General features: G+C 54.8%; 9 protein-coding genes across 9 annotated transcripts; 6 read left to right on the top strand and 3 right to left on the bottom strand.

Moving 5' to 3' along the window:
* Positions 1–956: 956 nt before the first annotated feature.
* On the top strand, positions 957–6,752 carry N656DRAFT_791383 (P-loop containing nucleoside triphosphate hydrolase protein; the record flags this gene model as incomplete). Its single annotated transcript, XM_064816965.1, has 5 exons — positions 957–1,163; positions 1,259–4,963; positions 4,997–5,070; positions 5,132–5,202; positions 5,278–6,752. 5 exons carry the CDS (start codon positions 957–959, stop codon positions 6,750–6,752), a joined length of 5,532 nt encoding a protein of 1,843 aa, XP_064667742.1.
* A 524-nt stretch (positions 6,753–7,276) lies between these two features.
* N656DRAFT_782223 (P-loop containing nucleoside triphosphate hydrolase protein) lies at positions 7,277–10,151 on the top strand. Its single transcript, XM_064815722.1, has 6 exons — positions 7,277–7,507; positions 7,583–7,732; positions 7,793–8,695; positions 8,767–8,887; positions 8,950–10,063; positions 10,128–10,151. The coding sequence occupies exons 1-5, from the start codon at positions 7,487–7,489 to the stop codon at positions 10,041–10,043; spliced, it is 2,289 nt and encodes a 762-aa protein (XP_064667741.1). The 5' UTR covers positions 7,277–7,486; the 3' UTR covers positions 10,044–10,063; positions 10,128–10,151.
* A 736-nt stretch (positions 10,152–10,887) lies between these two features.
* Positions 10,888–11,309, top strand: N656DRAFT_800417 (uncharacterized protein; the record flags this gene model as incomplete). Its single annotated transcript, XM_064818010.1, has 2 exons — positions 10,888–10,948; positions 11,032–11,309. 2 exons carry the CDS (start codon positions 10,888–10,890, stop codon positions 11,307–11,309), a joined length of 339 nt encoding a protein of 112 aa, XP_064667740.1.
* A 612-nt stretch (positions 11,310–11,921) lies between these two features.
* On the top strand, positions 11,922–13,448 carry N656DRAFT_838677 (uncharacterized protein; the record flags this gene model as incomplete). The annotated part of the gene is made up of 4 exons (XM_064818875.1): positions 11,922–12,176; positions 12,270–12,369; positions 12,448–12,594; positions 12,884–13,448. Exons 1-4 carry the CDS (start codon positions 12,158–12,160, stop codon positions 13,446–13,448), a joined length of 831 nt encoding a protein of 276 aa, XP_064667739.1. The 5' UTR covers positions 11,922–12,157.
* Positions 13,449–14,374: 926 nt separating this feature from the next.
* On the bottom strand, positions 14,375–15,771 carry N656DRAFT_847278 (kinase-like protein; the record flags this gene model as incomplete). The annotated part of the gene is made up of 4 exons (XM_064819262.1): positions 15,447–15,771; positions 15,103–15,392; positions 14,844–15,055; positions 14,375–14,794 (listed from the first exon to the last, which is right to left on the bottom strand). The coding sequence occupies exons 1-4, from the start codon at positions 15,554–15,556 to the stop codon at positions 14,375–14,377; spliced, it is 1,032 nt and encodes a 343-aa protein (XP_064667738.1). The 5' UTR covers positions 15,557–15,771.
* A 425-nt stretch (positions 15,772–16,196) lies between these two features.
* On the bottom strand, positions 16,197–16,996 carry N656DRAFT_782211 (uncharacterized protein). Its single transcript, XM_064815721.1, has one exon. The coding sequence runs from the start codon at positions 16,935–16,937 to the stop codon at positions 16,356–16,358; it is 582 nt and encodes a 193-aa protein (XP_064667737.1). The 5' UTR covers positions 16,938–16,996; the 3' UTR covers positions 16,197–16,355.
* A 900-nt stretch (positions 16,997–17,896) lies between these two features.
* N656DRAFT_800412 (uncharacterized protein) lies at positions 17,897–19,249 on the bottom strand (the record flags this gene model as incomplete). The annotated part of the gene is made up of 2 exons (XM_064818009.1): positions 17,897–18,912; positions 18,988–19,249. The coding sequence occupies 2 exons, from the start codon at positions 19,247–19,249 to the stop codon at positions 17,897–17,899; spliced, it is 1,278 nt and encodes a 425-aa protein (XP_064667736.1).
* Positions 19,250–19,602: 353 nt separating this feature from the next.
* Positions 19,603–21,684, top strand: N656DRAFT_301627 (uncharacterized protein). The gene is made up of 4 exons (XM_064809175.1): positions 19,603–19,703; positions 19,862–19,966; positions 20,034–20,549; positions 20,650–21,684. Exons 2-4 carry the CDS (start codon positions 19,883–19,885, stop codon positions 21,577–21,579), a joined length of 1,530 nt encoding a protein of 509 aa, XP_064667735.1. The 5' UTR covers positions 19,603–19,703; positions 19,862–19,882; the 3' UTR covers positions 21,580–21,684.
* Positions 21,685–21,858: 174 nt separating this feature from the next.
* Positions 21,859–25,266, top strand: N656DRAFT_800411 (uncharacterized protein; the record flags this gene model as incomplete). Its single annotated transcript, XM_064818008.1, has 4 exons — positions 21,859–22,707; positions 23,501–24,147; positions 24,252–24,968; positions 25,032–25,266. The coding sequence occupies 4 exons, from the start codon at positions 21,859–21,861 to the stop codon at positions 25,264–25,266; spliced, it is 2,448 nt and encodes an 815-aa protein (XP_064667734.1).
* Positions 25,267–25,334: the final 68 nt, after the last annotated feature.

Here is a 25,334-nt window from a genome sequence, read left to right as displayed (position 1 = left end):
GGCTACCTACCTTATGAGTGCCCTCCCTGGCCGAGCGAGCGACTCAAGAATGGTGCACAGCAGGATACTGCAAACGACAGAGAGAGCACTATAGTCCCAGCCTACCCCCGGGCTATCTCTTAGGTTGCAAACAGAGTCCGTTTGCCGCTGACCAGGCTCAATGTTACACAAGTCCTGCCCGCTGAGGTGCGGACGGTAGGCCTCACCACATTCTTGTGACGTGTCTCCTCTCGACGTTCCCTCAACTATCTGCTCCGGTCAATAAGAGCCAATTGGAGCAGAAAGGTAAAGTACCTAGGCAATCGTGGAGGATAGGCACCCGTGACTGGTAAGCATTGTGGGCAACCCGGCAAACGCCCTTTCCCGGTAGCCAGCACTCAAGATGCTTGCTCCTTCCTCCCCTCCCAGAAAAAGCCTGAGCTATATAGCGAAGCCCAACCATTCTCTTCCAGACTTGTTTCCTCTAACATAACGTCTCTTCTTCCTTCACGCCGAAAGAGTGTTTCTGCATTGGTGTCTGGTTCTTTATGCTTCGAGCCGGTCCAGCGCAGCATCAAAGCACTTCCCGGCTTCTTCTGCCCTCCACTGGCCGCGTGCCAGTGATTCCACAAGCCCTCCATCTTGGACGCACCGACTTCTAGGTCCTCATCATGCCGGAAAGGCTCTGCCGTCAGTATATGGAATCGGGTCGATGCCGCTTCGGCCATAGGTGCATGTTTTCACACGCTCCCGGCACGGTGATCTCGGATCGCCGTCAAGGCGTAGCCCAGGGAGTCAGGCCAGAAACTAGATCATCCCCGGCATCTCCTCGACGGCCCGACGTGCACACCTCTACAGATCGTTTTCGGGAGTTGAAGCGAATCTGCTCTCGACACTCAACCCAACCTCATCTGCAAACCGAAGCCGCCTCCCGATTTTTCCAGTTGGCGTTTTCGTTGGTTGATGGAGATGTTGGCATGGCCCAAGAAGTGATTCAGGTTCTCGCAAAGGAAGAAGGCCTGACTATCGTCCGGGAGTTGACGGACCAGCGTCTCCGCACCGCGGCCGCCGATACCAGTACTATGCAGAAAAGGACTGCGTGGACGAACGAGTTGCTGCCGCTCTTTCGAATTCTAGCTCACCCTAGAGTTGTGGATTCAGCCATTCTTGAACAAGAAGTTGCTGTCATCTACAACTTCATCTAGGCACCGGGGGGAGAAGGATGAAAGCTGTCTTTTCATTCTACCTCGACATGCTTGATGGCTGGGATAGCCATGAGTTGGGTAGCGAAGGTGGTTCAAGGATGTCGGCTGTCGAGCTGGCCCTCGCCGTGTTGAGCAAGCTGATGGACTGCAACACAAACAGCATGCTCATCGACGGCCTCGTCTCCGTCGTGGACCGACTGGCCAGCTTTGTTGAAGATACCTCTGACGACGATTACTTCAGGCGCCAGTCACTCAACTACCTTGGTTATGTGCGGCAACGACTTGGGCTGGGCGAAGCGCTTATGGAACGGCCGGCTGAACAGCATCGCCCAGTCCAACGAACCGAATTCGTTCTAAGGAGGGATCTTCCCGGTCAGCTCTCGGCCGAAGGGCCGCGGCATGACAATGACCACGCCGACATTGCCGACATCAAGATCATGCCGACCAGGGATGAGATCGCATCTGTTCGTAGCGAGTATCTGCCGACCACCGACCCAGCCCAGTTCCACCGCCCAGGCATCCGTGGTCGCCTTGACCGCGAGTTTCGCTTGCTGCGTGAGGACACTGTCGGTGTTCTGAGGGACGCCATCCGTATACAGCTTGAAGCTTTGAAGTCACCCCAACACGCTCAAGCTAAACGATCGAAGGATGGCCTTCGCACATTCACTTATCGTAATGCGCAAGTCAACCACATTGCTCTCGATCAGCAAAAGCTCGACTTCGTCATTCAGTTCGACCAACCCGTACCCAACATGTCTCGGGAACGGCGTCAGGAATGGTGGAGTCATTCAAGGAGACTACAACCTGGGGCCCTAGTCGCTGTCATCTCAACCTCGGGGTCGGTACTCTTTTTCACTGTGGCCCAGTCAACGCTTCATAGCCCGAACAAACCTCAACCGTCAGAAACGACCCTAGCGAAATCGAGTCTGTCCTTGTCCGCGGATGCCAATCATGCGTATGTCCACCTGAACCTTGTCGAAATGGGGCGCGGAGGGTTCTACCAAGCCCTGGGTTGGTATCGCAACAACAGACGACATGATGTTCGGTGTCTGGTTGAATTTCCTGGCGTCCTCCTTCCTTCTTTCCAACACACCCTCGCGGCTCTGCAAGAGATGTCGAAAAACCCCCGTCTGCCATTCGCCAGCTTGATTGCTCCAGACAGTAAAGAACCCGAAGAGAACAATCTCCAGTCCGTTCCGCCTCCCCACTACGCCACGAAGCCGGGATTCTTCTTCGACCTTAGGTGTCTAACAAAGTCTCGCTCGCCCCTACGGTCCTCCATACGCAACCCGCTGGATGCTGCCCAGCTGGCAGAAGACTCGAAGCTTGACCTGACACAAGCCCGTGCGCTGCTGGATGCCCTGCACCGTGGGCTTGCCCTGATCCAAGGGCCTCCCGGGACGGGCAAGAGTTTTACTGGAGAAAACATCATCCGTGTGCTGCTTTCTAACAAGGGTAAGGCCGAACTGGGACCCATACTATGCGTCTGCTATACCAACCATGCCCTTGACCAACTCCTCGAGCACCTCGATGACGGGAAAACCCAGATCATCCGGATCGGCTCCCGCTCCAAATCCGAGAAGTTGGAGCAATGCAACCTCCGCGTGGTGGCCAGAAACGCGGATCGCACGTTCTCTGAAAGGAGCGCCTTGCGAAAAGAACGAGATGTCCAAGACGAGCTGGCTATGGATCTCGACGACTTGCTCCGGCGGCTAGAGACGTCAAACAGATGGCAAGCCCTGAAGATGCACCTTCGGGAGTCTCATTGGAAGTATCATGATGAGCTCTTCGGTCAGGTGGATGAAGATGATTTCCAAACGGTCGTCCGTCAGCCAGAACGAGTCGTAGAACGTTGGCTCCAAGGTGGCCAGAAGGGTGATAGCGCTGAGCAACGGACCGGAACTCAGCTGGGTAGCTCCAATATCAGACAGGAGATTACCGGGAGATTGTCCGATTTGACACACAATCAACGACGCACCCTCTACCAGGAATGGCTCAGGGAAATGCATGACTCCATTATAACGGACATTGTTGACAGCTACAAGGATTACCAATCGTCCAAGAACCGGTGTGACAAGGTGCATTGCGAGGTTGATCTCCGATGCTTGGATGAGGCCGACATCGTCGGAGTCACGACGACCGGGCTGGCGAAGAATCTTGCCCTTTTCCAGAAGCTACGGTGCAAAGTGATAATCTGCGAGGAAGCTGGCGAAGTCCTCGAGGCACATACTTTGACCGCGCTCCTGCCTTCGGTCGAGCACGCCATCTTGATTGGGGACCATCTCCAGCTGCGGCCGCAGATTCAAAACGATGGGCTCAAAAGCACCAACTCTTACGGTGTTCAGTATTCGCTCGACCTTTCCCTGTTTGAACGCCTTGTCCGTCCTCTTCACTCTACGGACCCCGTGCTTCCCTTCAGTTCTCTCGACACGCAGCGGCGGATGCATCCCGACATTGCTGAACTTGTTCGGTCAACTCTCTACCCGAACCTGGAGGACGGCGGTGACGTGGCCAGCTACCCGGGAGTTACGGGGATGAGAGAGCGTCTCTTTTGGTTTCACCATGAACACCTCGAGGATGGGGCGGCCAGTTCGGATCCCCATTCTACTTCTCACTCCAACGAATTTGAGATCCAGATGACCATTGCCTTGGTACAGCATCTGGTCCGGCAAGGTTCATACGGCCCGGACGATATTGCCGTCATCACTCCGTACCTCGGCCAGCTCTTCCGCCTCCGCCGTAAAATGCAAGGCCTGTTTGAAATTTCGGTCGGCGAAAGGGATCTGGAAGACCTTGCAAATATTGGATTCGATACTGCCCCAACGACTGCGGAGGCTGCACGGAAGACGCCTGTGTACAAAACATCGCTGCTCAAGAGCGTGCGGGTAGCCACTGTGGACAACTTCCAAGGCGAAGAGGCCAAAGTAGTCATCATATCGCTGGTGCGGAGCAACACGCTGAATAAGTGCGGCTTTCTAAGCACCAGCAACCGCATTAATGTCCTTCTTTCCAGGGCTAAGCACGGCATGTATATCCTGGGCAACTCGGCGACGTACGAGAGCGTTCCCATGTGGGTCAAGGTCCTTGACATTCTTCGGGGTTCCGGAAAGTTTGGTACGAAACTGGAACTGCAATGTCCGCGCCACCCTGACATGCCTGTGGCGGTTTCGGAGCCCGATCATTTCCTGCAATTCTCTCCTGAAGGAGGCTGCCTTCGTCACTGCGAGAAGCGTCTCGACTGCGGCCATGCCTGCATCAGCCGCTGCCACTCAGACGTTCTTCACAGTGCAGTCAAGTGCTTAGAGCCCTGTCCCAGGCAGAAACAGGGCTGCAATCATCCATGTCGACGGGTATGCGGAGAGCAGTGCGAACCCAAGTGTACCGAGAAGCTCACGGATCTCTGGCTGATCCTCAAGTGCTCCCACGTCGTAACCTCCGCAGTTTGCTGGCGTGCCCAGGATCCGTCCTCTATCACTTGCACCAAGGTTGTTGACCGCGTCGTGCCTGGATGCAAGCATCAAGTCCGGGAACCGTGTCATGTAGACGTTGGTGCCGGCGCTTTCCGCTGTCCAGCAATGTGCGGTTCTGCCCTTCCTTGCGGCCATTCCTGCAAACGAAACTGCTCTGAATGCAAGAAATGGAAAGACGGAAAGGTGGACAAAGAGGATCACGGCACATGCGCGCAGCTCTGCGGGAGAAAATATTCAACTTGTCGGCATGCTTGCTCCGCGTCCTGCCACCCCGATAAGCCTTGTCCGCCCTGCTCGGCTGACTGTGAAGTGCGCTGCTCTCACTCCAAATGTCCGAAAAAGTGCCACGAGCCGTGTGTGCCTTGTGCCGAACAATCATGCTCCTCTTACTGTGAGCATACCAGGTGTACAATGCCGTAAGTGTCTTCACCTTCCAACTCTCTATTTCATGATGGCAAATAGCTGAATCCATAACAGTTGTGCTGCACCTTGCGACTGGGTTCCTTGTTCCAGACGCTGTGCCAAAATCATGACCTGTGGGCATCAATGTAGGTTCTTCAGGCTGTTACCAAGTTGACGGTTTTGTTCTGTCTTTCCAAGCTGACATGAGTCTCTACCCCTAGGTCCCTCGGTCTGTGGCGAGGCTTGCCCAGGGCCGGTGTTTTGTCAGACATGCGGAACTGAAGATATCAAGGGAAGCGTTGTCGACTTCGTCGAGGGCCTCGAATTCCGGGAGGTCAACCTTGACGAGGATCCATGCCTCTTCCCCGATTGTGGCCACTTTGTCACCATGAGCAACATGGACGGCATCATGGACATGACGTCACACTACACCATGTCTGACTCCGAGCCCCGACATCCCTTAGCCATTGCCAAGGCCTCCAGCCCATTTTCGATGGACGAAGTCAAAGTGTGTCCGACCTGCCGGGGTTCCCTCCGAAATATTGGTCGATACGGCCGCATCGTCCGCCGAGCCATGCTCGATGAGGCAACGAAGAAGTTCATCACCTGGTCAAACGCCGAATTCTTGAAATTGGTCACGCTGTTGGTTGATGAGCAGCACAAACTTGACCAGACTCACCCTGGAAAATCTGCACAGCCTCAGGAAGCAGCAAAGGGCCTACCAAAACAGATAATTACAACGTCTGCGAGGCTGAAGCAGATATGGATAGTGCGTAATTGGGACGGTAGCAGAAGATACGCATCCCTGATCCAGCTATGGCATCAAATCAGCGGTCACCTGGCTAAGGTGCGGAAGGAGGAGCAGCCGTTCCAGCGAGTGGCCGACTTTGTGCAGCATGCTGCTCGACAGCGAGGCGACAGTGGGAGCGGCTTCTCCTTCGACGAGGCCAGTATCATCCAAGCGAAAGGCCAGCTTCAAGCAATGGCCCTGCTGCTCAAGTGCGAGGCTGCGTTGTTCACAGATGCCATGAAACAGGACCAAGCACGCAAGGACCGCGCCCTTGGCAGGGTGAATGCTGGGATACCAGCCCTCGACTTCTCGCTGCACGTTAAGAACTGCGAACAGCTGATTGCTGCTGCGAGGCAAAGGATGTATCCCCAACTTCAAATCGAAGGCCACGTGTGCTTTGCACGGTTTAGTGCTCTTGTCTGCCACAATCTGGCAGCGGCGACTTCTCATACCTCTGAGCCTTCTGACCAGGGCCGGGCTAGTACTTCATGTCCAGCTCCTCAAGAGATCGAGCGGCTTCGCAAGCATGCTCTGGAACATCTGCAGTCAGCATGGAAGATTGTCGAGACGAACCCATCGACGGAGATTTTGAAGGCGGAAATTGACGCGGCTGAGCGAATGGTCAACGACGGAGTGTTTTACACGGCTGTCAGCGCAAACGAGTTGAAAGACGTGTACAATGCCATGGCGGCCGAGTTTCGCGGGACTGGACACTGGTACACCTGTGCCAACGGACACCCGTTTACCATTGGCGATTGCGGCTTGCCCCGACAGCTTGCTCGGTGTCCAGAGTGTACGGCGCCGATTGGTGGGGAGCAGTACCAGACTGCGGAGGGAGTGAGACGGGCAGATGAGATAGAGAGATTGGCGGGTAGATTGGGAGGGCTGAGAATGGGAGATGTCTAGAAGATAAGATCTTGCTGGGAATTGACCCCTATAAGGGGGGCCAGGGATTGCGCCTGCGAAAATCCATCCCTGGGCATGCGCTCACTCCCATGTAGGTATAGCCTGCTCACTGCAGGACACCAGACAGCCTGCATGACGCTTCGTCCAGAATACAACCCTATCAAACCCTATCACGGACTTGGTGCGCTTACTCACAGGCAGCTGGAGGTGGGGGCCGATCGTGGAGAGCCTTGCGCCGGAGCCATGGTCCAGTCACCATTGAATATCCGCGCATTTCCCCTCTTGTTGGAATAGAACGCTGGGTGACAAGTCTCTGCGGCGGGACTGGGGGAGGGAGGAACGTCTTGAGCACGCGAGACCAGATACAGATTCACTTTGTAGATCATGCGTCTCTAATGCCCGGGTACCTAAGGTATGTACTTATGTACGTATAGACAGGGCTCCTCATCAGACACTCTTCCCCTGTCCTTCCCCCTCATCTCATCCCGCACCGCCCCGAACCCCCGCACCAGAGCTGACATTCGAAGCTACATCGGACACTAGATCCAAAGCATATCCCTGCCATATATAGTACGTGCCGCCTAGCTGACTTTCCTCGCTTCCCTCCCGGCTGCCAGGCGACCGTCTTGCTATGTCCCTTCAAGCTTCATCCGGCATCATTGCTGATAATTGATTTTGCTCTCTGGGTTCCTCGTTTCAGGGACATTTAAGACTGAAGAGTCTGGAGGTTCGCCATGGGTGCAACGGAGACCACGGTAAGTGCATGTGTTGGTTGATTGGAAACAGATATCGCTGTTCAACTGTGGCGTGTATGCTGAGTATCAATACAGGACCTGGAATCCAAGGAGGCAGTATTGCAGCAGAAGTACATCGAACTCCTTGAGAAGCGCATTGCTCAACTAGAGGTGGCCGTGAAAGGCGGAGCTGAGAAGAAGGACTCGGACACCGACGAGAAGAAGGCAGATGCCGATAAAGACAAGGCAAGCATGCGGATCTTAATCCCCCTCCCACAACTAAGTTCATGGCTCATACTTGAACAGAAAGAAAATGGAGGCAATGAGGACAGCAACAGCAGATATCGCAACATATTGCGAAAGTGGGACAAAACAACGGGCGCCTACATTGATGAAGCCGTCGGCGAGAACTTCTTCGTCAAGCAGCAGTCCAAGAATGTCGCCTACACGTTCCGTCGCGTATACAACCCTGAAACAGGCGACAAGGGTGCATACAGTGAGCTCGACATAGAAGACCCGGGTCTCCGAGGGCTGCTGGCCTCAGAAATCCGCAAATATCCCGGAGTCAATTTTGACAGCGACATCATCACCATGAGAGCACCCTTTCCAGCTCTGGTCCACAACTGGGACAAACTCAACGACAGAGCGAATACTGAACCGGACTCGCAAGAGACAAAGGACCTCGTCAGCCTTCTCAATCGAGTCAGGACAGCCCCAGAGCTTCAGGACTATTTCAAAACACGCAAGTCGGATCTTGCGGCCAAGGTAGTGACCTTCGACACACTCTGGACCGTCTTCGCCCCAGGCACCTTGGTGGTGGCCCGCCCTTTCCAGAACGTGGAGCAGATTTTCAAGGTCGTGGATAGTCCCATTCCGTGGGTCGATCTCACCTCATACCGGCACCACCGGATGTGGGCGTGGAGCTGGGATTATGACGGCAAGAAGGTCCTCAAGGTCGAGTACTGTTTAAAGTTTGAGAGATTTAGGGGCACCAAGGCCATCACCGACCTGCCTTATTATCCGCTCGAATACCACGGAGATGAGGAGCAGATCAAGGAACTCCAGGACAAGTGCAGGGAACGCGCCTTCAAGTTCATCAAAGCCACGGTCCGCGGCAAACACGGAGCGGCACAGATGTACAGATATCAAGGCCCGGCATATGTGAGCCAGAGAAGTCTTCTCTCCAATAAGGAAGATGGGCAGACAGGTGTAAGTTTGGGCAATCCGAATCGCCAAGAGACTGGATAAACAGCATATGATAGATGCTTACCCGCTTGCAGGACGACGACGGAGCCGAGTGGCCGCCAACCAACCAAGATGACGACGAAGAGTCGCCGCAGCCCAAGATGGTTGATATCAAAGGCGAGATTCTCGCCGACCACGAAGCCTTCATCCAATACCGTACGTACTTGACCATCAAATTCTGCACACACGCACCCCGCCCTAACATCTTCTCTACCTAGGAAACCTTCTTCCTCTGGGAGAGCTCTTCCAGCCCGGCTCCATCTATGTCGATGAACTCCAAACAAACACCGAGGACTACCTCGACTTTGCTGACCGGCTCAGCAAAGCCGACCTCTCGTCCGGCCTCGACGAGGAGGACGACAACTACCTCATCTTCCCGCCGCGCATCCTGGGCTACGCCACGCGCGAGAAAGTATGGGGCCAGTTCAACCTGGACTTTGTCCGCGACCGCTCGAGCAAACAGCCCGAAAAGTTCAACGAGAGCCTGCAGCTGGACCCGCGGTACAAGCGGCTCATCAAAGCCCTCGTACAATCCCACGAGCTCAACGCGGCCGAGCGCGGGAAGCAGGTCGAGGACGTGGTGCAGGACAAGGGCAAGGGACTCGTCCTACTTCTGCACGGCCCTCCCGGGGTGGGCAAGACGCTGACGGCCGAGACGATCGCGCAGGCGACGGCCAAGCCGCTTGTCATCGTGAGCGTGGCCGAGATTGGGCTCGACGCGTCGCGCGCCGAGCGCAACCTGGAAAAGCTGTTCAAGCTCGCGACCAAGTGGGAGGCCATCCTGCTCGTCGACGAGGCCGATGTGTTTCTGGAAACGCGCGGCTCAACGTCGAGTGCGTCGCGCAACGCGCTGGTCTCGGTCCTGTTGAGGGTGCTGGAGTATTACCGCGGGATTATCATCCTGACGACAAACCGCATCAAGTCGATCGACATTGCCGTCATCTCGCGCATCCACTTGGCCATTCGGTACGAGGATCTGTCCGAGGACCAGATGCGGTCCATCTTCAAGTACTTTTTGGACCAGCTTGAGCCGGCATGGATCGCGAATCGCGGCCAGATTGATGACTTTATCGAGTCGTTTGGCCACCATTATAATCTGAACGGGCGGCAGATCAGGAATGTCGTGTCGGCGGCGTTGGCGGCGGCCCGTCACGACGCGAAAGAGCCGGGGGAGAATGGCAAGACCAAGGGGGATGGACGCCTGACGTTTAGACATTTGAAGGAGGTGTGCGAGATGACGAGGGAGTTCCAGGAGCAGCTGAAGGAGAACACGCGGCAGCAGAGGTATAATAACGAGGTTATGCGTCCGTGAATACTAGTACTCACCTACAGGTAAGGTACCTAAGGGGCAGGTGTCTGCCAAGGGGTTGCGGTTTAAAAAGAGTCGGATGCGCAGGTCACCCAAGGACCAGTGTTGCTGGGTTATATACCGTCAGGCACGAGCAAATTAGACCTTGTTTCTGCTGCCGGACGATGGCATTTATTCCAGTTGTGCGGTAAGTGTGCCTGTAAGTATCTTAGACACGCAGAAGCTCTCGCAGACACCTGGCTAATGCCCCTTGTACATACCGACGTATTGCCCCTATTCATCAACAAGGGGTGCTTATGCACAAAACGCCGTCCCGATTTGGGAAAGCCCCAAACAGCTCCCCATTTCTTTCAGAAAGCTTTGATTCTACGCGAGTCCGGTCTCAATCCAAACTATACTGAAGCAGTTGACTAAGTACGGTACGTATACATCTGGAGTTGAGACTGAGGAGGTTGGATGTGACTGACTTGACGAGCAACTGATGCGAGACAAGATATTTCGTTGTATTCCAGTTTCATCCTTTCTGTTTGGCCGGAATCGGTTGTTCAATCTTCCTACCAAGGCTCATTGATCTGCAAGATTGTCGTGTTGCGTCGTCCCAACCTGAAAGCCGCCAAGCAGACGTGGGTCACTGTGATGTCAACGATTGACGTCTTCATGTTGCGCATGATATAAATACATCTCTACACTCTCATTGCTCGGTGCATTCCCGCCAATTCTTCAATCTTCAGTATCCTGTATTACCTGTAAAAGCAAAGACAGTGCACCTATATCCATATCTTTCTAATCTGATCTCGCCCTCGACAGTCGACAACATCCAGCAGTACTTAGATACTAGTACTTCACAATGACCGACAAATACCCGCAGGGAGGAAACCTTTTTGACATGGCCAAGGAGGGCACCAAAGGTCCGTCCGTCTGTCCAATCCATCCTCTCAACCCTCACAACACCACCAGGCACAAAATGTCCACTAACACAATCCCACTACAGTCCCCGAAGACGCCGCCAAGCCGAATTACATCCCCTCGGTGCCCCGGCCGGATCAGAAAGGCGACGCGGACTCGACAGCAGGCGGGCTCGGCGCGTCAACGCTGCACCAGGCGGCCGACAATGCCCTGGGCGGCTCAGGACTGGGCGAGGTGGTGAGCGCGGGCGGCGGGCAGCTGCCTGACGACGTGGGCGGCAAGTACAGCCGCAGCGGCGGCAAGCAGCGCGGCGAGCAGCAGAGCACGCCGCATGGTGGGCGGAACCAGCCGTCACATGGCTGATGGTACTTAAGTATGTACGGTCGAGGGTTGAGGGAAGTGACGGGAGGAGTTTGGATGGGGTGTATGAATGCATGTCAAGATGGATGGATGTATAATCGTTGCAAATAAGGCAATACACCATCATTTTTCGCGACCCAGACTCCAACATCATGCCCGTGTTGCAAATAGAGTGTGTGTACCTTAGCTCAAGTCCTTGCACGCCGTCTAGTATGTTGGGATGATTGATGTTGTTGATCCAACTTCACCAAAAGCATCCATTCATGTCATGTGCTAGGCCTATCGAACAATAGGTACCTACCTTAGGTAGGTAGGTAGTCGGGCAACCACAGAATAGCCATCCAGCCTGAGAGGTAGCATTGACTCAAATTCTATCTTGAATACAAGTATGGGGTGAATGGCTGGATATGGGAGTTGGCTGTTTGTTGACTGGCAGACAGCTTCCGTCACCCGTGTGGCTGTGAGGTTCTTGGCTATCTGTTATGCTCAAAGTTGGGTGGGAAGGAGGTGTGACCGTGTGAGGGACCCCGCTCCCCATATGAACGTGAACCTATGCCGTCCCGCTGCTTATGCGAGAATTATCCCGAACGGTAGGACAGATGCTTGGCCGGTACACAGGCATCATTTCATGCCTCCCTGTATAAACGGTGGCCGTACCCGCGAGGGGACGTTGGGCTCGGGCCTGGCCTGTCGTTTTCCCTGAGGTCCCAGCCTGGGCATGGACACGGCTAGTAGTATGTACAGGAGTGCCCAGAGTTATACGAAACCAGACCAAAGATCCTGGTACCGATTTGGAGATACTTCGCCTGGTACCTCCCTCTTAACTTCTGCAACTCAGAGTCAGAGCCAAGATGGCTGATGGAGGGCCCGGTAAGTTTTGGCCACACTGGGTGAACTTCCAAACTGCACTTGTGTCAACATAAGACTGACTGAGCGACCATTTCTACCATCACAACTAAAAAGTTGCTAAAAGCGTCTGGCTGTTTGCCCCGAACCACGGCGCACCCATCTTCTTTGCTGTGGCATTCGCTGGCTCAGCTGTGGTTCACCTGTGGCAGTGCATGTCAGTTATTTTTCTGAACTTTTCGAACAGCCTTTTTCGTCGTTACCTGAGCTGACGATCTCTGTGCTGCTGCCATAGTCGCTACAAATCTTTCCGGTTCACGTCCTACCTGCCGTTTAGTTGTCTCATATTCGATATCGCCTTCATCCTCCGCGCATACGGGTCATTCAACTACACCCAGCTCCACGCCTACCTCGTCAGTACTATACTAATGTACTTGACGCTGTACGGCATCCCATTTCCTTTCTACTCCTCCAGTACAAGCACATGTAGCACCAGTGTTCTAACCCCAGTGCCCTATCATCCCTGCATACGTATCATAAAGACCCATCCTCGAGCTCGCAAACTACCACATCCTATGCCGCGCCTTCTACTAATACTTCGCCCCGGTGCACCCGAACTGCATGCTCGCAACCCTCTTTCACGTTTGGTACACGGCCGAGGTCCTCAGCGGTATCGGCATAACCTATCTCGTCAGCCGCGCACCCGGCAGCGATAGATACAATCTCGGCAGGAACCTCACGATCGCCTCGCTCGCCCTGCAGTTGGGCATCATAACTTTATTCTTTTCCCTCGCCGGATTCTTCCACTACCGCTGCATCACCGCTGCCGACGGCGGCAATCCGGGAATCCCTCTACGCCTGCGGCGTGTGTTATACACATTGTACGTCAGCATGGGGCTCATCCTGGTGAGGACGATATACCGCTCCGTTGAGCATTTCGGGCCCGCACACGCTTCTAGTCTAGAAGATCCAAATGATCCCATGGGGCTGAACTATCCTGTGCTGCGGCAGGAATGGTTCTTCTACGTGTTTGAGGCTTCACCCATGCTGGTCAACGCCGTGCTGTGGAACATAATCCATCCCAGGAGACATCTCCCTCAAAGCTACAAGACGTATCTTGCTCAGGACGGTGAGACTGAGATATCCGGCCCCGGATGGCCAGACAAGAGGGATATGATCATGACAGTGGCGGATCCTTGTGGATTGCTGCTCATGTGCGAGCCGGGGAACAATGGGGAGAAGTTTTGGGAGGAGAACGGCTATCACCACTTGCTGAGAAGCAGGAAGCAGACATGAGGGACATGGAAGGACCGTAGATGCCGACTGTATGTTGTGTGGGTGTTGGGAGCACCATCAGCACCTGCAACTAACGGAGGAACAGCCTGAGGTCATAAGACTGTTTTGGGGGAGGGTTCCTACTTTCTAGGTTTGTCCAAATCCCAGAGCCATTAATGAATGGTGGAACCTAATGCTTGCACTTGCTACTTACCTAGGTACGCAGGTAATTTCCCTTTTTCCCGCAGTTTGAGAGTTTTGGCCCCTATAATTCGGAGCGGGGGCTCTTGACTGCGACATATCAAAGTGGAGCAGGAGATTTCCTTCTCGCAGGCCGGGAGCATGCTTACGCACCTAACGGTGTGTATCACGCTCAGTCTCCGATCGAGGTAACCGCTTATTTTATCTGCCTATTCATTTAAGTGCGTTCCCAATCAGAGACAGTGGGGAAAATGAGGAGAGAGGAGGGTATCCTAACATAACGGCATTGGGCGTTTGTTGGATGCAGGCGAGGAAGACTGAGTGGTGTGACATACTACAAATAGTGCCCATGATGACAGATCCGCTATACAGGTCAACAAACGTGCGGCTTCCAAGCAAGGAAAGTGGCGGTTCCTGCATTAAGTTGCCAATCTCAAGAGTGCCGGAACGAGTTATCCTTCTTCGGTTTTGGTCATGAATGTCGTCCAGAATCGTCCCGCTACTCTGAGCTTAGCACCTGAATGCCGTCCCTTTACGTACGGACGCTGGGTCAGAACTGGTGTGGGTGCGTACCAATCTATAGCTTGGTGTTTGCCCAGCGGGGGACTATAGGCATGCTTGTTCAACAGCGGCTCTGTTGACGGGGAACTCGACCATGTCGAGCCAGACCGCTGTTAAGGGATATGTAGCCAACCTCCTTCGTTCGCATAGGACGCTCACGGAGGTATCATGATGTCTGGCAAGGGTTACGTTCCCTGGTGTTCGTGCTGCTTCGCATCCTCAGGCTGCACAGTCTCGCCAGGAAGCGGGGCTCGTGTGTCTGGCGACTCCTCCGTGAACCATGAATCTTCTAGTAGCTGCTCCGCCGTAGGCCTGTCACGGGGATCCAGCTTCATGATCTTCATAATGAATTCCTTATCAGCCGGCGGAATCTCCTTCGGGCCACACCTGGCAAATGGCTTCGCCGGAGGTCCCTGATTGTTGATGAAGTCAATGATGGTCATGGTATCTGGATCGTTAAAGTCGCGATAGGATTGCGGAAAGGGGCCGAAGAATTTGTGCATCCGCTTCAAGACGGTGAACTCGTAGTCATCGCTGTCCGGGGCAACTCCGTCGGCACTAGGGTTGAATAGATGGTAGCCACCGCCCATCACGAGGCTAATCATCTAGGCGGATTAGCTGGGCAGGGTGTTGCACGGGATGGGATTATTTCACTGCGGAACCGAAGGACCATATATCTGTGGCGGTGGTCCAGGAGACTTGGAACGTGGACTCGGGGCTACGGGTAAAGCCAGCGCCAATAACATGGCCTTCCTTGGCAAATTTTGACTCCTGCGATACTACTCCTCCGCAGTCGCCGAGCTGGATATCGGAGAAGCGGCGATCACCCGAGCCGTAATTGACAAATATATTATCCAACTTGATGTCTAGACCAGTCAACAAACGCCTCTCGGAGCGAGCGAGTGGGGTCTACCTGTGTGGACCATGCCATCTTTATGTAGCACGCGAAGGGCGTCAAGGACGCACCGGCCTACCTGCTTGATCTCAGGCCCCGACAATCTCTTCTTGTTCGACTCAGTTAACAAGTCGCTATCCAAGTGCCGCAGAACGATGGATGGCGGGTCGGCCGGCTGGGTGATCTCGTCGAAGAGAGGGCGGAGGAACGGTGTCTGGGATTGGTAGCGCTTGAGGACGTCAGCTTCGTTTCGAAGGCGCCAGTGGCCCCGGATGCTCTTGACGATGCACTTCTCGCCGCTTAAGTTTCTGCGTCGGGGTCGGTCAACAGACGCCGTAGGGGTCGATGCGACGGAAACTTGCCTCGCGAGGTAAACGGCCCCTTCGTCGGCGGCCCTATGCAGCTCCTTCAAGATGGTGTAGGACGAGAGACGGCCCATCAGGACCGCGTCAGTGCTAAGCAGTCGTGCCATCGTTGGCTAATTAGTCGACGATCGACGGCATACCTGCATCTTCGCTTCCTCTCAATGCCATGGTCTGTGATGCGTTTCGGCTTGATGTTGAGTTCCAGTTTCGTCGCTAGGCGGCAAGAGCGATCGGTTGATCGATAACGTGGGGGACGGTTCAGGTTTCTAGGCAAACACCAGCCACACCTACAGCCACCAGCACCAATACCAAGCCACAGCGGACGGTGGGGTTGAAGATTGGCAATGGGTGGGGTTTTCTTCGGGCTGTGCTTCGTGAGTGCACCTTTTTTTGTCTGTGTTGGAAGTTGTGAACTTGCGGTCCTGTCCAAACTCCAAATGTAGCGCATCCCGCCCATTGTGTGCAAACGACATGACGCCGCTCAACAGCTTATCTGTTTTTCGTTGCGTTCGATTTCACCGATTCAGACATTATCTAGGTACCTACCTACCTAGAAACCATGCAGCGTTACTCGAGCAAATGCTGTCATCTCATCTAGAAGCTGGAGTTGTGAATTTGTGGCGGCAAGACATTCATCTTATTAATCATGAGACATGAGGTTGGTAGGTAACTGTCTTGATTTCACGCCCTATCTTCTTCTCCTACTTATATCCGAATACCTAGGTTACTAATTCCTCCAAACTCATAGCCTGGAAACCTAGAACTCCGAACTATGCATCTGGACTCTATACCCTCTAATGCAGCCAACAAAACCCGAAAGCAAGACCTAATACCATGTACAATGCATCCGGCCCATGCTCAAGCCTATCCTGAACGAAGCGATGAAGTTCATGATCTTAAACCATCCTAAAAGCCGCTCAAAGGATTTGGGTTTGCCTTCCTCTCACCGCCCTGGATCCACGGCTGGACGCCACTGTCACCAGACACCTGAGCAGCAAGCTGCTTATGCTTGGCAAGGGTCTTGTCGCCGTCAAACTTCTGGTTCACGACGCCGACCATGCCGCTCTGGCAGTGGCGGCCCGTGTTCTGGGCGCAGTAGAACCAGATGGGCTGGTCGTTCTTGACCTCGATCTGGAAGACCTCGGCGCTCTGCGTGACGCCGCCGTCGGGGCTGCGCGGCACGGGGAAGAAGCCCGAGTAGAATGAGGCGGCGTCCTTGGGCTGGCACGGCCGCTCAAACGACGACTCCACCACGGAATGGTTGAGCGGCGTGAAGTGGAACTCGATGATGCTCCCGATGGGCGCGACAATGTTCTCGGGATCGAAGCGCAGCCCGCCGCGGCCGGCGACAACCGTGCGGGTCTCGCGCGGCGCGGCGTAGGTTTTCGTCTGCCGGGTGTCAATGGTGGCTGTTCCCTGTGGATAAGGGGCGGCAGAGGTGAGGGCGAGCGCCGAGAGGAAGACGGCAACTACGGAGTTGGAGAGCATTTTGAATGGTAGTATCGAGTTTTGGGCAGAAGACTCAACGATTCAAACGTGAAAAGTGAGTCAAAAGACTTTGTGAGTCGCTGAGTATTGTTGAGTAGTGAAGCTGACTGGCTCAGTAGGTGATGATTGAGATGCTGATGGTGATGATGAGAGTGGCATCATACAGACAGGAAAACCGTCCTAACTTATACAAGATTGTGTTGCTCGCATTCCATCACCATCACTACTCAGAATCCCGGAGTTGAGCATTCCGACACCAAGCCCCGACGCAAACAGCTCACCTCACCTAAGAGCCACCACCATCACCATGGGCGGTGCAGGGGCCCTTAGACGGCGAACTGGTGGTGACCCAAACTCTCGGTAATCGGGTGTCCTGTATCCGCTGACAGGCTTGGCTAAGCCCACTGGGCCCAACGCTGTGGTTAGCCACGAACCGAGGCGCTGCGTGCGTTTTTAGAACCCGACTCGCAAGCGTTGGCGGGGGCTGTGCGGTTCTCACTCTCTATTTGGGGAACATGGCTGCTGACGCCACCGGAACTGGAAGCTCAACACCTCCCGAACTATCATCCCATTTCCCCGAAGGCCAAAACCCGGGTATGTTTGCAGTTACCGTCCGCTATTGGCGGCCCATCACCGTGTCGGCCGCCATGCCAAACAATAGTACTCCTCAGAGAGTCATGACATTTCCAATGCACGGACTCGGGCTCGGAAGGCCGAAGATGCCGGTTACTGAGTACATAGGCACCCACGTGGGGGAAAACGTTCTAGAGCAGCGAGCGTGGATGTAGGTTCATTCGTGGACAGCTCCATGTCTCGTGGCTGGTTCAGTGGTTTCTAAAATCGTTACAGGACACGGATTACTATACACCCAGAGAAAGTATTATGGGCTCAATCTTCAACTCTCCCCATTGATGCAATGCCATGGAGTCACGCTCTCCACACTCCACGCGCCCCGGACCTCAGCTCTTCCATTCCACTCCGCGCACCCAGACCCTGACAATGTTCCGCGACGCGGTGATGTTAACAGTCGGATCCCCGTCGACAAGCACCAAGTCTGCCAGCATCCCCTCTCGAATGACACCTCGATCGTGCAGGCCAAAGGACCTAGCAGGAACCACTGTTGCCGCGTTGAGCGCCTCGACCGGCGACAGGCCGGCCGCCACCAGATGTTCGAGCTCGTCGTGTATACTGCTGCCGAACGGCACCCGCGCCGGCACGGCCGGCTGGAGATTGGCATCCGTGCCCGCGAGGATGGACACACCGGCCGCGTGAAGCCGGGCGACCGTCTCATTGGCCGCTGCAAACGACAAGGAAGAGTTACTCATCGTTCTACCTCGCTGCATCTCTAGTACGGTTGCGCGCATCATAGTCAGCGTGGGACACACGGCTACCGCCCTTCCAGTTTTCTTCCGTTTGCCTCTGAACATGTCCACCAGCCGGTCATTAGCCGGCACGTCCAGCGGGGCGTGGTGGATCTGCTCGACGCCCGCCGCCAACCCCTCAGCGTACGCCGCGTGCAGTACGACACGGCGGCCGGCCGCGTGCGCCGCTTTTACCAGCGCCGCCTGCGCAGCTTGCGTCAACCCGGGCCCGGGCGCGCTGCCAATAACCTTGATGAAGTCGGCCCTCCAAGGCTGCGCGACCTGGCTGCGGACGAACGCCGCCGCCTGGCTGATGTCGCGGATCAGCAAGCCGGCGTTCTCTGGCCCGACGAGCTTTGCGTGCGTACTATTGGGGGATGTTGCCATGAAAGATGCTGTCACGACGGCGGTCAGCCCCGTGTGGTTGCGCAGCGAGGCGCACAGCGCCGGGTCTGGGCAGAAGGCGTTGACCGCTGTTGTGACGCCGAAGCGCGTCAGTTCGGCGAGGTGGATTGTGCTCAGCAGGTGGGCGTGCGAGTCGATCAGGCCTGGGAGGAGAGTCATCCCCTGTCCGTCGTAGGTGGTGATGGTGTTGGGAGAGGTGGCTGCTGCTGCTGCGTGGCAGGCATCATGTTGTGTTCAGGGTGTCCATGCTTTCCTGGCGGTGCAGATATGGGCGATGTGCGAACCGTCCACGATCACCGTGCTGTTATGGGGATGGAGTGAAGTTCCGTCAAAGATACGGACGTTCTTCAGCGCGAATCTACGACCGGTTCGAGCAGTCGAGCAGCGGGTTCCAGCGGATCGTGCGGCCGTGTTTGCCCTGGTGATGGATTGGTGGTCGATATTCGCATGGCCACGGTCATTGTGGAAGCTGCAACAGTGACCGGCAGATACGAGCCAGGACAAGAGGTAGAGAAAGTAGATAGTGAGAGCAGTGAAGGTAGGCATCTTCGGTTCCCCAAGGAATTTGGTCTCCAAAAAAGGAGGACGATGCACAGACTAACAAAAAAATGCACCTTACAGAATTGTTTTCCTAAGGAGGCAAGACACAAGATCAGAACTTGAAGCCAGAGGTAGCCTGAAAAGAGCGGTGCCCTTCTGCTCTTATACTGGACAAAACATTTCATGTTTTAATTGTTGTTTAACACCGAGGGTTGGTACAACTCTAGCCTGAACCTAGAGTCCATCCGTTCATGAGGTACGTTGTAAAATGGTATGTTCAAGTCGACCGAGTCTAACACTACTAGTAGTACATGTACTTCGCTGTCTCTCATGGGAACCTTCCCCTGAGATACTATGACCTAGTCTCTTTTGGAAACAACGCGCGAACCGCTTTTCCTAAAGGGGTCACTCTACCATTACGCTAAGCATTAAGATAGTATGGTAAGGTAATGTCGCTGTGGTGCGTCCAACATTGAACCCTGTTCCAACATCCCGCAGGTCGGGGCATCGGCGTGGAAAGTCTCCGTCACGGGGTCACGGTGTCACCGGAGATTGCAGTACATAGCCGTTCGGGCAGTACTTCCGCAATGGTTCTCCTCGCTCACTTATGTCTCCTAGTAGTGTCGTCCCGGAACAGCAATGCGCCAGCGAGCAGTACTAGGGCCGCGAGATGGCCGTCTGAAGAGCAAAGGTTGTCTCTCATGCATCCGAATGAAAGTTAAGGTAGGTGTCCCAATCACGGTATCCTACCCCTATAGCTGACTGACTCTGCATGTGTACATACATGTAGTGCGATGAAGCCAAGCCGCACTGTCGACGGTGTCAGCGAGCTCGTCGCTGTTGTCCCGGCTATCGACATCAAACACAGGAGACCTTCATCTTCCGCATGGAGAATAGCAATCGGCCGCCGTTCCATAAAACTGATGTTCGGCAGCCCCTGACATTACCACCTTGTTACTCCTCTCCACCCACTCATAGTCTTCATGAAGACTGGTTGCAAGCTGCTGTCTGCCGCTTCTTCCACCATTTCGTTGTGACTCCTTCGGCTGGCTCCCACGGCTTCCTCGAGTTTCTCCCGCAGCTCTACAGCGCAACCCGACCTCCGTGGCTATGCCTTAGACGCTCTGTGGAGGCTATCTCCATGGCCAGCCTCGCTCAGGCCAAGCACATGAGCGTAAAGTACTTACTGATGGCTCGAGAGGCATACGGCGAGGCCCTCCGTCAACTGCATCAAGCCCTGTCATGCAGCAGCGAGGCAACACCACCAGCTGTGCTTACAACCATCTGTTTGCTGTGGAAATACGATGTATGTAACTTTGATGATCTACTCATCACGCTACCCCAGGTCGATTCACGATACAAAAGCTTGGAGATCATCATGATGCTCATACTTATCCTTCGTCTAGATCATCATGGGCGAAGGCCGCTGCACACATGCAGACAAAAGTCCGCACCGACAAGGTCAGCTCGAAGTTCTCCGCATACGTTCCTCTCGTTCAGCAGACACCTGCACTACTAGTAATAGTGAGGAGTGGATCGATCACTCCGCGCTTGCTATCGTCTGCATGCAGAGCCTCACATGCAGCTTGGTACCCGAGGCGACACCGACATCGGATATTCCCCTCCTGCCAATCACCTCCTCAACATATGCATGTGTCGAACCGGTAGCAATTCTACGGAAGATACTGCTACCCCAGCTAGCAGCCACCATCAACACCGTTGCTAGTGGTCTCGCTGAAAGGACTCCCACCGCCGATGAAATCGTAAGACACGCCAGTCAGTTGCTGAATCTCCACCGGCAGCTCAAGAGATGGGAGGTCAGTCTGCCTGAAAGGCTCAGATATGAGTCCATGCCGAGAGCTGTATCCAGGCAACACAACCGCCGCTTTCCCTTTCCTCCATTCTACATCCTTTTCCCCGGTGTTTCTGTCGCCGCGATATGGATAGCCTACTGGCTCGCCCGGCTGTCTTTGCTACGCAATCTGACACTGATATTGTCACATTGGCACCGCGCCAACGGCCTACCTAGCATTTCGTTGCCTGATATTCGAGCAGATATGCAATCGGTAGCGGGCTCGATCTGCTCCAGCGTCCCGCACCTAATTGGGGATGTTGACGACAATGGTAACATGAACCCAAGTGCTGACAGCCAGGGCCAAGGTTTGGGCGCCCTCTTCGCTACAAGAGCGCTGTACATGACCGCGCAGCTGCGATGCATGTCGGATGAGCAAGTGGTATGGATGCTTGATAGAATGGAGTTTATTGGTCAGGAGATGGGAATTCGGCAGGCATTGGTTTTGAGAGAGGAGGTTATGAGCAAGAGGTTAGCCGAGTAGGGCATCGGAACCTCATTAGGGGGAATGTTTGAACTTGCAGGTTATGGATTCACAACTCCCTAAGTAGAAGAGAGCAATAGCTCCGAGTCGGAGCAGATTCCATTGGTTGAAACTGAAATGGGATTACACTGGCGCCGTCATCGGCCCCTCATGATTTATCCTACTTACATCTGACCCTACATATACTTATACCTACCAGTGGCCGCAAGCATGCACCGAACGTTATGTAGAACTTCGCACCGATTTCCTCTTTCAAGGCTACTACACTCAAGTCTCACCATGTCTGCATCTCAAAGCGGTGGATCAAGCCAGCGCACCAGCGACTGGTCTCCAGACCAATACCTCCTCTTCAGCCAGGCGCGCAACCGACCAATCCACGACCTAATCTCCTTCCTCGGCCCCAACTTTGTCCCAAAACACATCACCGACCTGGGCTGCGGACCAGGAAACAGCACCGAGATCCTCTCCTCCCGTTTCCCCACGGCCAAGATCACCGGCGTCGACTCCTCCCCGGCCATGCTAGCCAAAGCGCGCACCGCCCACCCAGAAACACCCTTCATCCAAGCCGACGTGCGCACCTACGTCCCGGACCCGCAAACCGACCTCCTCTTCAGCAACGCCGTCTTCCACTGGCTGCGCTCCGCGGACCGCATCCCCACCCTCACCCGCCTGCTGCGCACCCTGCCCAAAGGCGGCGTCCTGGCCCTGCAGATGCCCGACAACTACCACGAGCCGTCCCACCGAGCCATGCGCGACACGGCGGCTTCGCCGGGGCCGTGGCAGGAGTATTTCGCGCGTCTGTCTGCCTCGTCAGGGGATGCTAGTAGTAATAGTAATAGGCCTGATTTGGACGAGATTGAGCCCGTCTTGGCCTACTATGACGCGCTCAAGCCGCTGTCTAGTCAGGTGGAGATTTGGAAGACGGAGTATATCCATGTGCTGGAGGATCATGGAAAGATTGTTGAGTGGGTTCGCGGCACGGGACTGCAGCCGTTTGTGAACGCCCTGCCGGAAGGTGAGGTGCGCGAGGGGTTTGTCAAGGCTTATCGGGAGGTGTTGGAACGGGTGTATGAGAAGGCAGTGGACGGGAAGGTGTTGTTGAGGTATCCGAGGAGGTTTGTTGTTGCTGTGAGGTGAGTTGCTCTTGTCGGAAGGGGTTCATGATTTCATCCGGTCTGGGTTGGATCATTGGATGTGTTGGCTTCTTAGGTGAGTGAATGATAGCATCGGTGATAAGGAGACCATAGGACAAATTCTCCGTCCCTGCCATCGTGACTTTCATCATGGATGGTAGTAACGAAAGTACTAAAACACTGAGGAATACAATATTTGCGTAGAGTGGTGTTGTGTGTTTGTGATCACGAAGGTACTACGGAGTTTGTATTCCACCTTATCTGATAACGTCCGCAGCATTGACAGTTGGTTGACAATCGACACTGCCCCGTTGAGGACATCTTGGCGGGTCGTCTTGGGGTTGTCCTCAGCGGGGCTCGCCCAAAATGATTGGGTGAAACCCCCTGCACACATCGTCAGCCCTGTGAGGACGGCCCAGACAGGAGGCCTGAGGCGCCCCTGTTAAATCTCGGTGACTCCCTCTCCGTCAGCACAGTCAATTTCCAACTTCCTCCTCAACCCAATTCCCGTGTATCACAACGCTTTGATCATTTGTTCACTTGGCTTGTGTTCTTGCTAGTCACTTTGTTCTCGGTGTTGAAGCATCCTACTAAGATCGACAACCACAGGCTCGTTCCGCCTCTCCCCGATAAGATAGCTATTACATTCGGCGCACCTCTGGCCTCCACATGTGCGAATTCACTGAGATGGCTGCATGTGGTAATGTTGCAACCGCATCTGGGCCAACCAAAGTATATCACTTGCGTTCTTCAACACCCCGGTTTCCGGTTCTAACACTCCCCTCTAGATCTACCACCAGACAGGGCCTGGCCCGGGGTATGGATGGGGTATGACGACAAGCTCATCGCACTCGCATAGTCGTCACCCTCAGTTGAACACGGACAATTTGTCTGAGGGTCAAGTTGGCAGCAGGTTGACGGACTTAGGGCGTTCATCGCTGGGCGGAAAGTCTCGGGTCACAGTGAATACAGGGGGCACGAACGTTCAAGGTTTACGTACCTTCCTCGGGAGCCAGCGCAGTTCCGTCCCGGAGCCATACGGTCCAACACTGGAATGGCTTCATGGAATTACCGCGCTCTCGCAGGCACACTCGAACGTCGAACACTTCGAGACCGATCCGGATTTCGTCAGCCATGATGGTTTTGGGGAGATGCATGTCCAGAGCGGTACCCCAGATCGGGAAGACTCGAGGAACGGCCATGAGGTGTGGAAAAACATGTTCCAGACGCCCAGCATAGCTGTAACCAAGACCTGCACCGAAATGACCACCGCCCTTGATGACGCGGTTACTCGAAAAGCGGAGCGAACAGAAGTGAGCGATGCCATTCTTCTCAGCGCGCCGTTTGAGCTGACACCAAACATCAATAACCAGATGACCGGTCTCCTCCATTCTGTCTGGATGCGCCGTGGCCACAATCGTCTAGTCCTGCCTTGGTTGGGACAGGGCATACTGGCTACTCACATCCGATGCTGCTCGCAATAGGGGCCTTGTCAGGGTTCCCGACCTTGGATTAAGTCGTTAAACTGATCCCTTTCAGTCATCGCCACCGCAGCCTGCTGTCTCGGGGCAGCTCAAGCCGCCGCCATTATTCGAATATTACAAAGCAATTACAAAACACGCTAGAGCACCTTCAACTCACGTCGTCGCGTGTTGGGTACATCGAGATGTCCAACAACATGCATCCCCATAAATCCTCCCTCGGTTGGTTCCCCCCTGAAGAGCAAGGGGAGTGGGTTTGGGTCCCCAAGCAGAATGCCACCTCAATACCCTATTTCACGGCCAGTATCCACGACAGTCAGTCCGCAGTGATGCACCCATTTGCGGAAAGTCCAGTCGAGGCCTTTCTAGAGGACTTCGACATCAACACGGCACTTCAACTGCACGCTTATCTTGAGGCCGCCTCGGCGCCAGCAGTTCCTCAATCACCGCAAGCTGCGCCGTCCACCAACCTATTTGATAACACCTTTGTGAACGAATCTTGGTTCTCTGATCTGGGCGTTTCGTTTGCAGCCGAAGCCAACAGTCAATGCACTTCGCCGAGCGTGGTCAGCCCGGATTCCTCAGGATTTCCTAGTCAGTGCTGGTCTGAAGCCAGCACCAGCCCCGGCCCAAACCCACAAACCCCCTATCCCCTCAGTCCAGCTGCCGCCTCGCCTGACCTAATCACCTCACCACCCGCAGCCGCCCCCATAGAGTTACTTGCATGCTCCCAGCCCTCGTGCCCCAGAACGTTCGAAAAGCAATCCGACCTCAGGTGAGCCTTCATGCAGCCCGGCTTTATCTTCAATGTATCAAGCTAACCTGCCATCTCACGTAGGAAGCACGAGCGCAAACATCGCAAGCTACTCGGTTGCCCCGTCTGCGGCAAGGCTCACCACGACCGGCGGGCGCTTGCCCGGCACCTCTGGGCCCAGCACGCCGAGTACGCACAAAAGCATAAGACACCCTCGGAGCGAGTCAAGTGCCCGCTCTGTGACTACGAGGGAAGGCAGGACAATGTCCTTCGACACAAGAAGACAACGCACGATAAACCGCGGCCCAAGGGGTGCTGAAGGGAGTTAGTACTAACATTATGTAGGGGAGAAGTAGGCAGGGTGATTTCTGTTTCATCTCTATGTCT

Source organism: Canariomyces notabilis, assembly GCF_033297395.1.
Source record: "Canariomyces notabilis strain CBS 508.74 unplaced genomic scaffold N656scaffold_21, whole genome shotgun sequence".
NCBI lineage: Eukaryota > Fungi > Ascomycota > Sordariomycetes > Sordariales > Chaetomiaceae > Canariomyces > Canariomyces notabilis.
This window is presented reverse-complemented; position numbering and strand designations above follow the sequence as displayed.

What these genes read in the sequence shown, in the direction of transcription:
- N656DRAFT_782223 (XM_064815722.1), top strand. Translation starts at nt 7,487, where the DNA reads ATGGGTGCAACGGAGACCACG. An exon ending in TGGGTGCAACGGAGACCACG is followed by an intron (nt 7,508 to 7,582) that starts GTAAGTGCATGT and finishes GTATCAATACAG; the next exon opens with GACCTGGAATCCAAGGAGGC. An exon ending in CAGATGCCGATAAAGACAAG is followed by an intron (nt 7,733 to 7,792) that starts GCAAGCATGCGG and finishes ATACTTGAACAG; the next exon opens with AAAGAAAATGGAGGCAATGA.
- N656DRAFT_782211 (XM_064815721.1), bottom strand. Translation starts at nt 16,937, where the DNA reads ATGCTCTCCAACTCCGTAGTTGCCGTCTTCCTCTCGGCGCTCGCCCTC.
- N656DRAFT_301627 (XM_064809175.1), top strand. Translation starts at nt 19,883, where the DNA reads ATGCGCCAGCGAGCAGTACTAGGGCCGCGAGATGGCCGTCTGAAGAGC. An exon ending in GCATCCGAATGAAAGTTAAG is followed by an intron (nt 19,967 to 20,033) that starts GTAGGTGTCCCA and finishes ACATACATGTAG; the next exon opens with TGCGATGAAGCCAAGCCGCA. An exon ending in GTTTGCTGTGGAAATACGAT is followed by an intron (nt 20,550 to 20,649) that starts GTATGTAACTTT and finishes TCCTTCGTCTAG; the next exon opens with ATCATCATGGGCGAAGGCCG.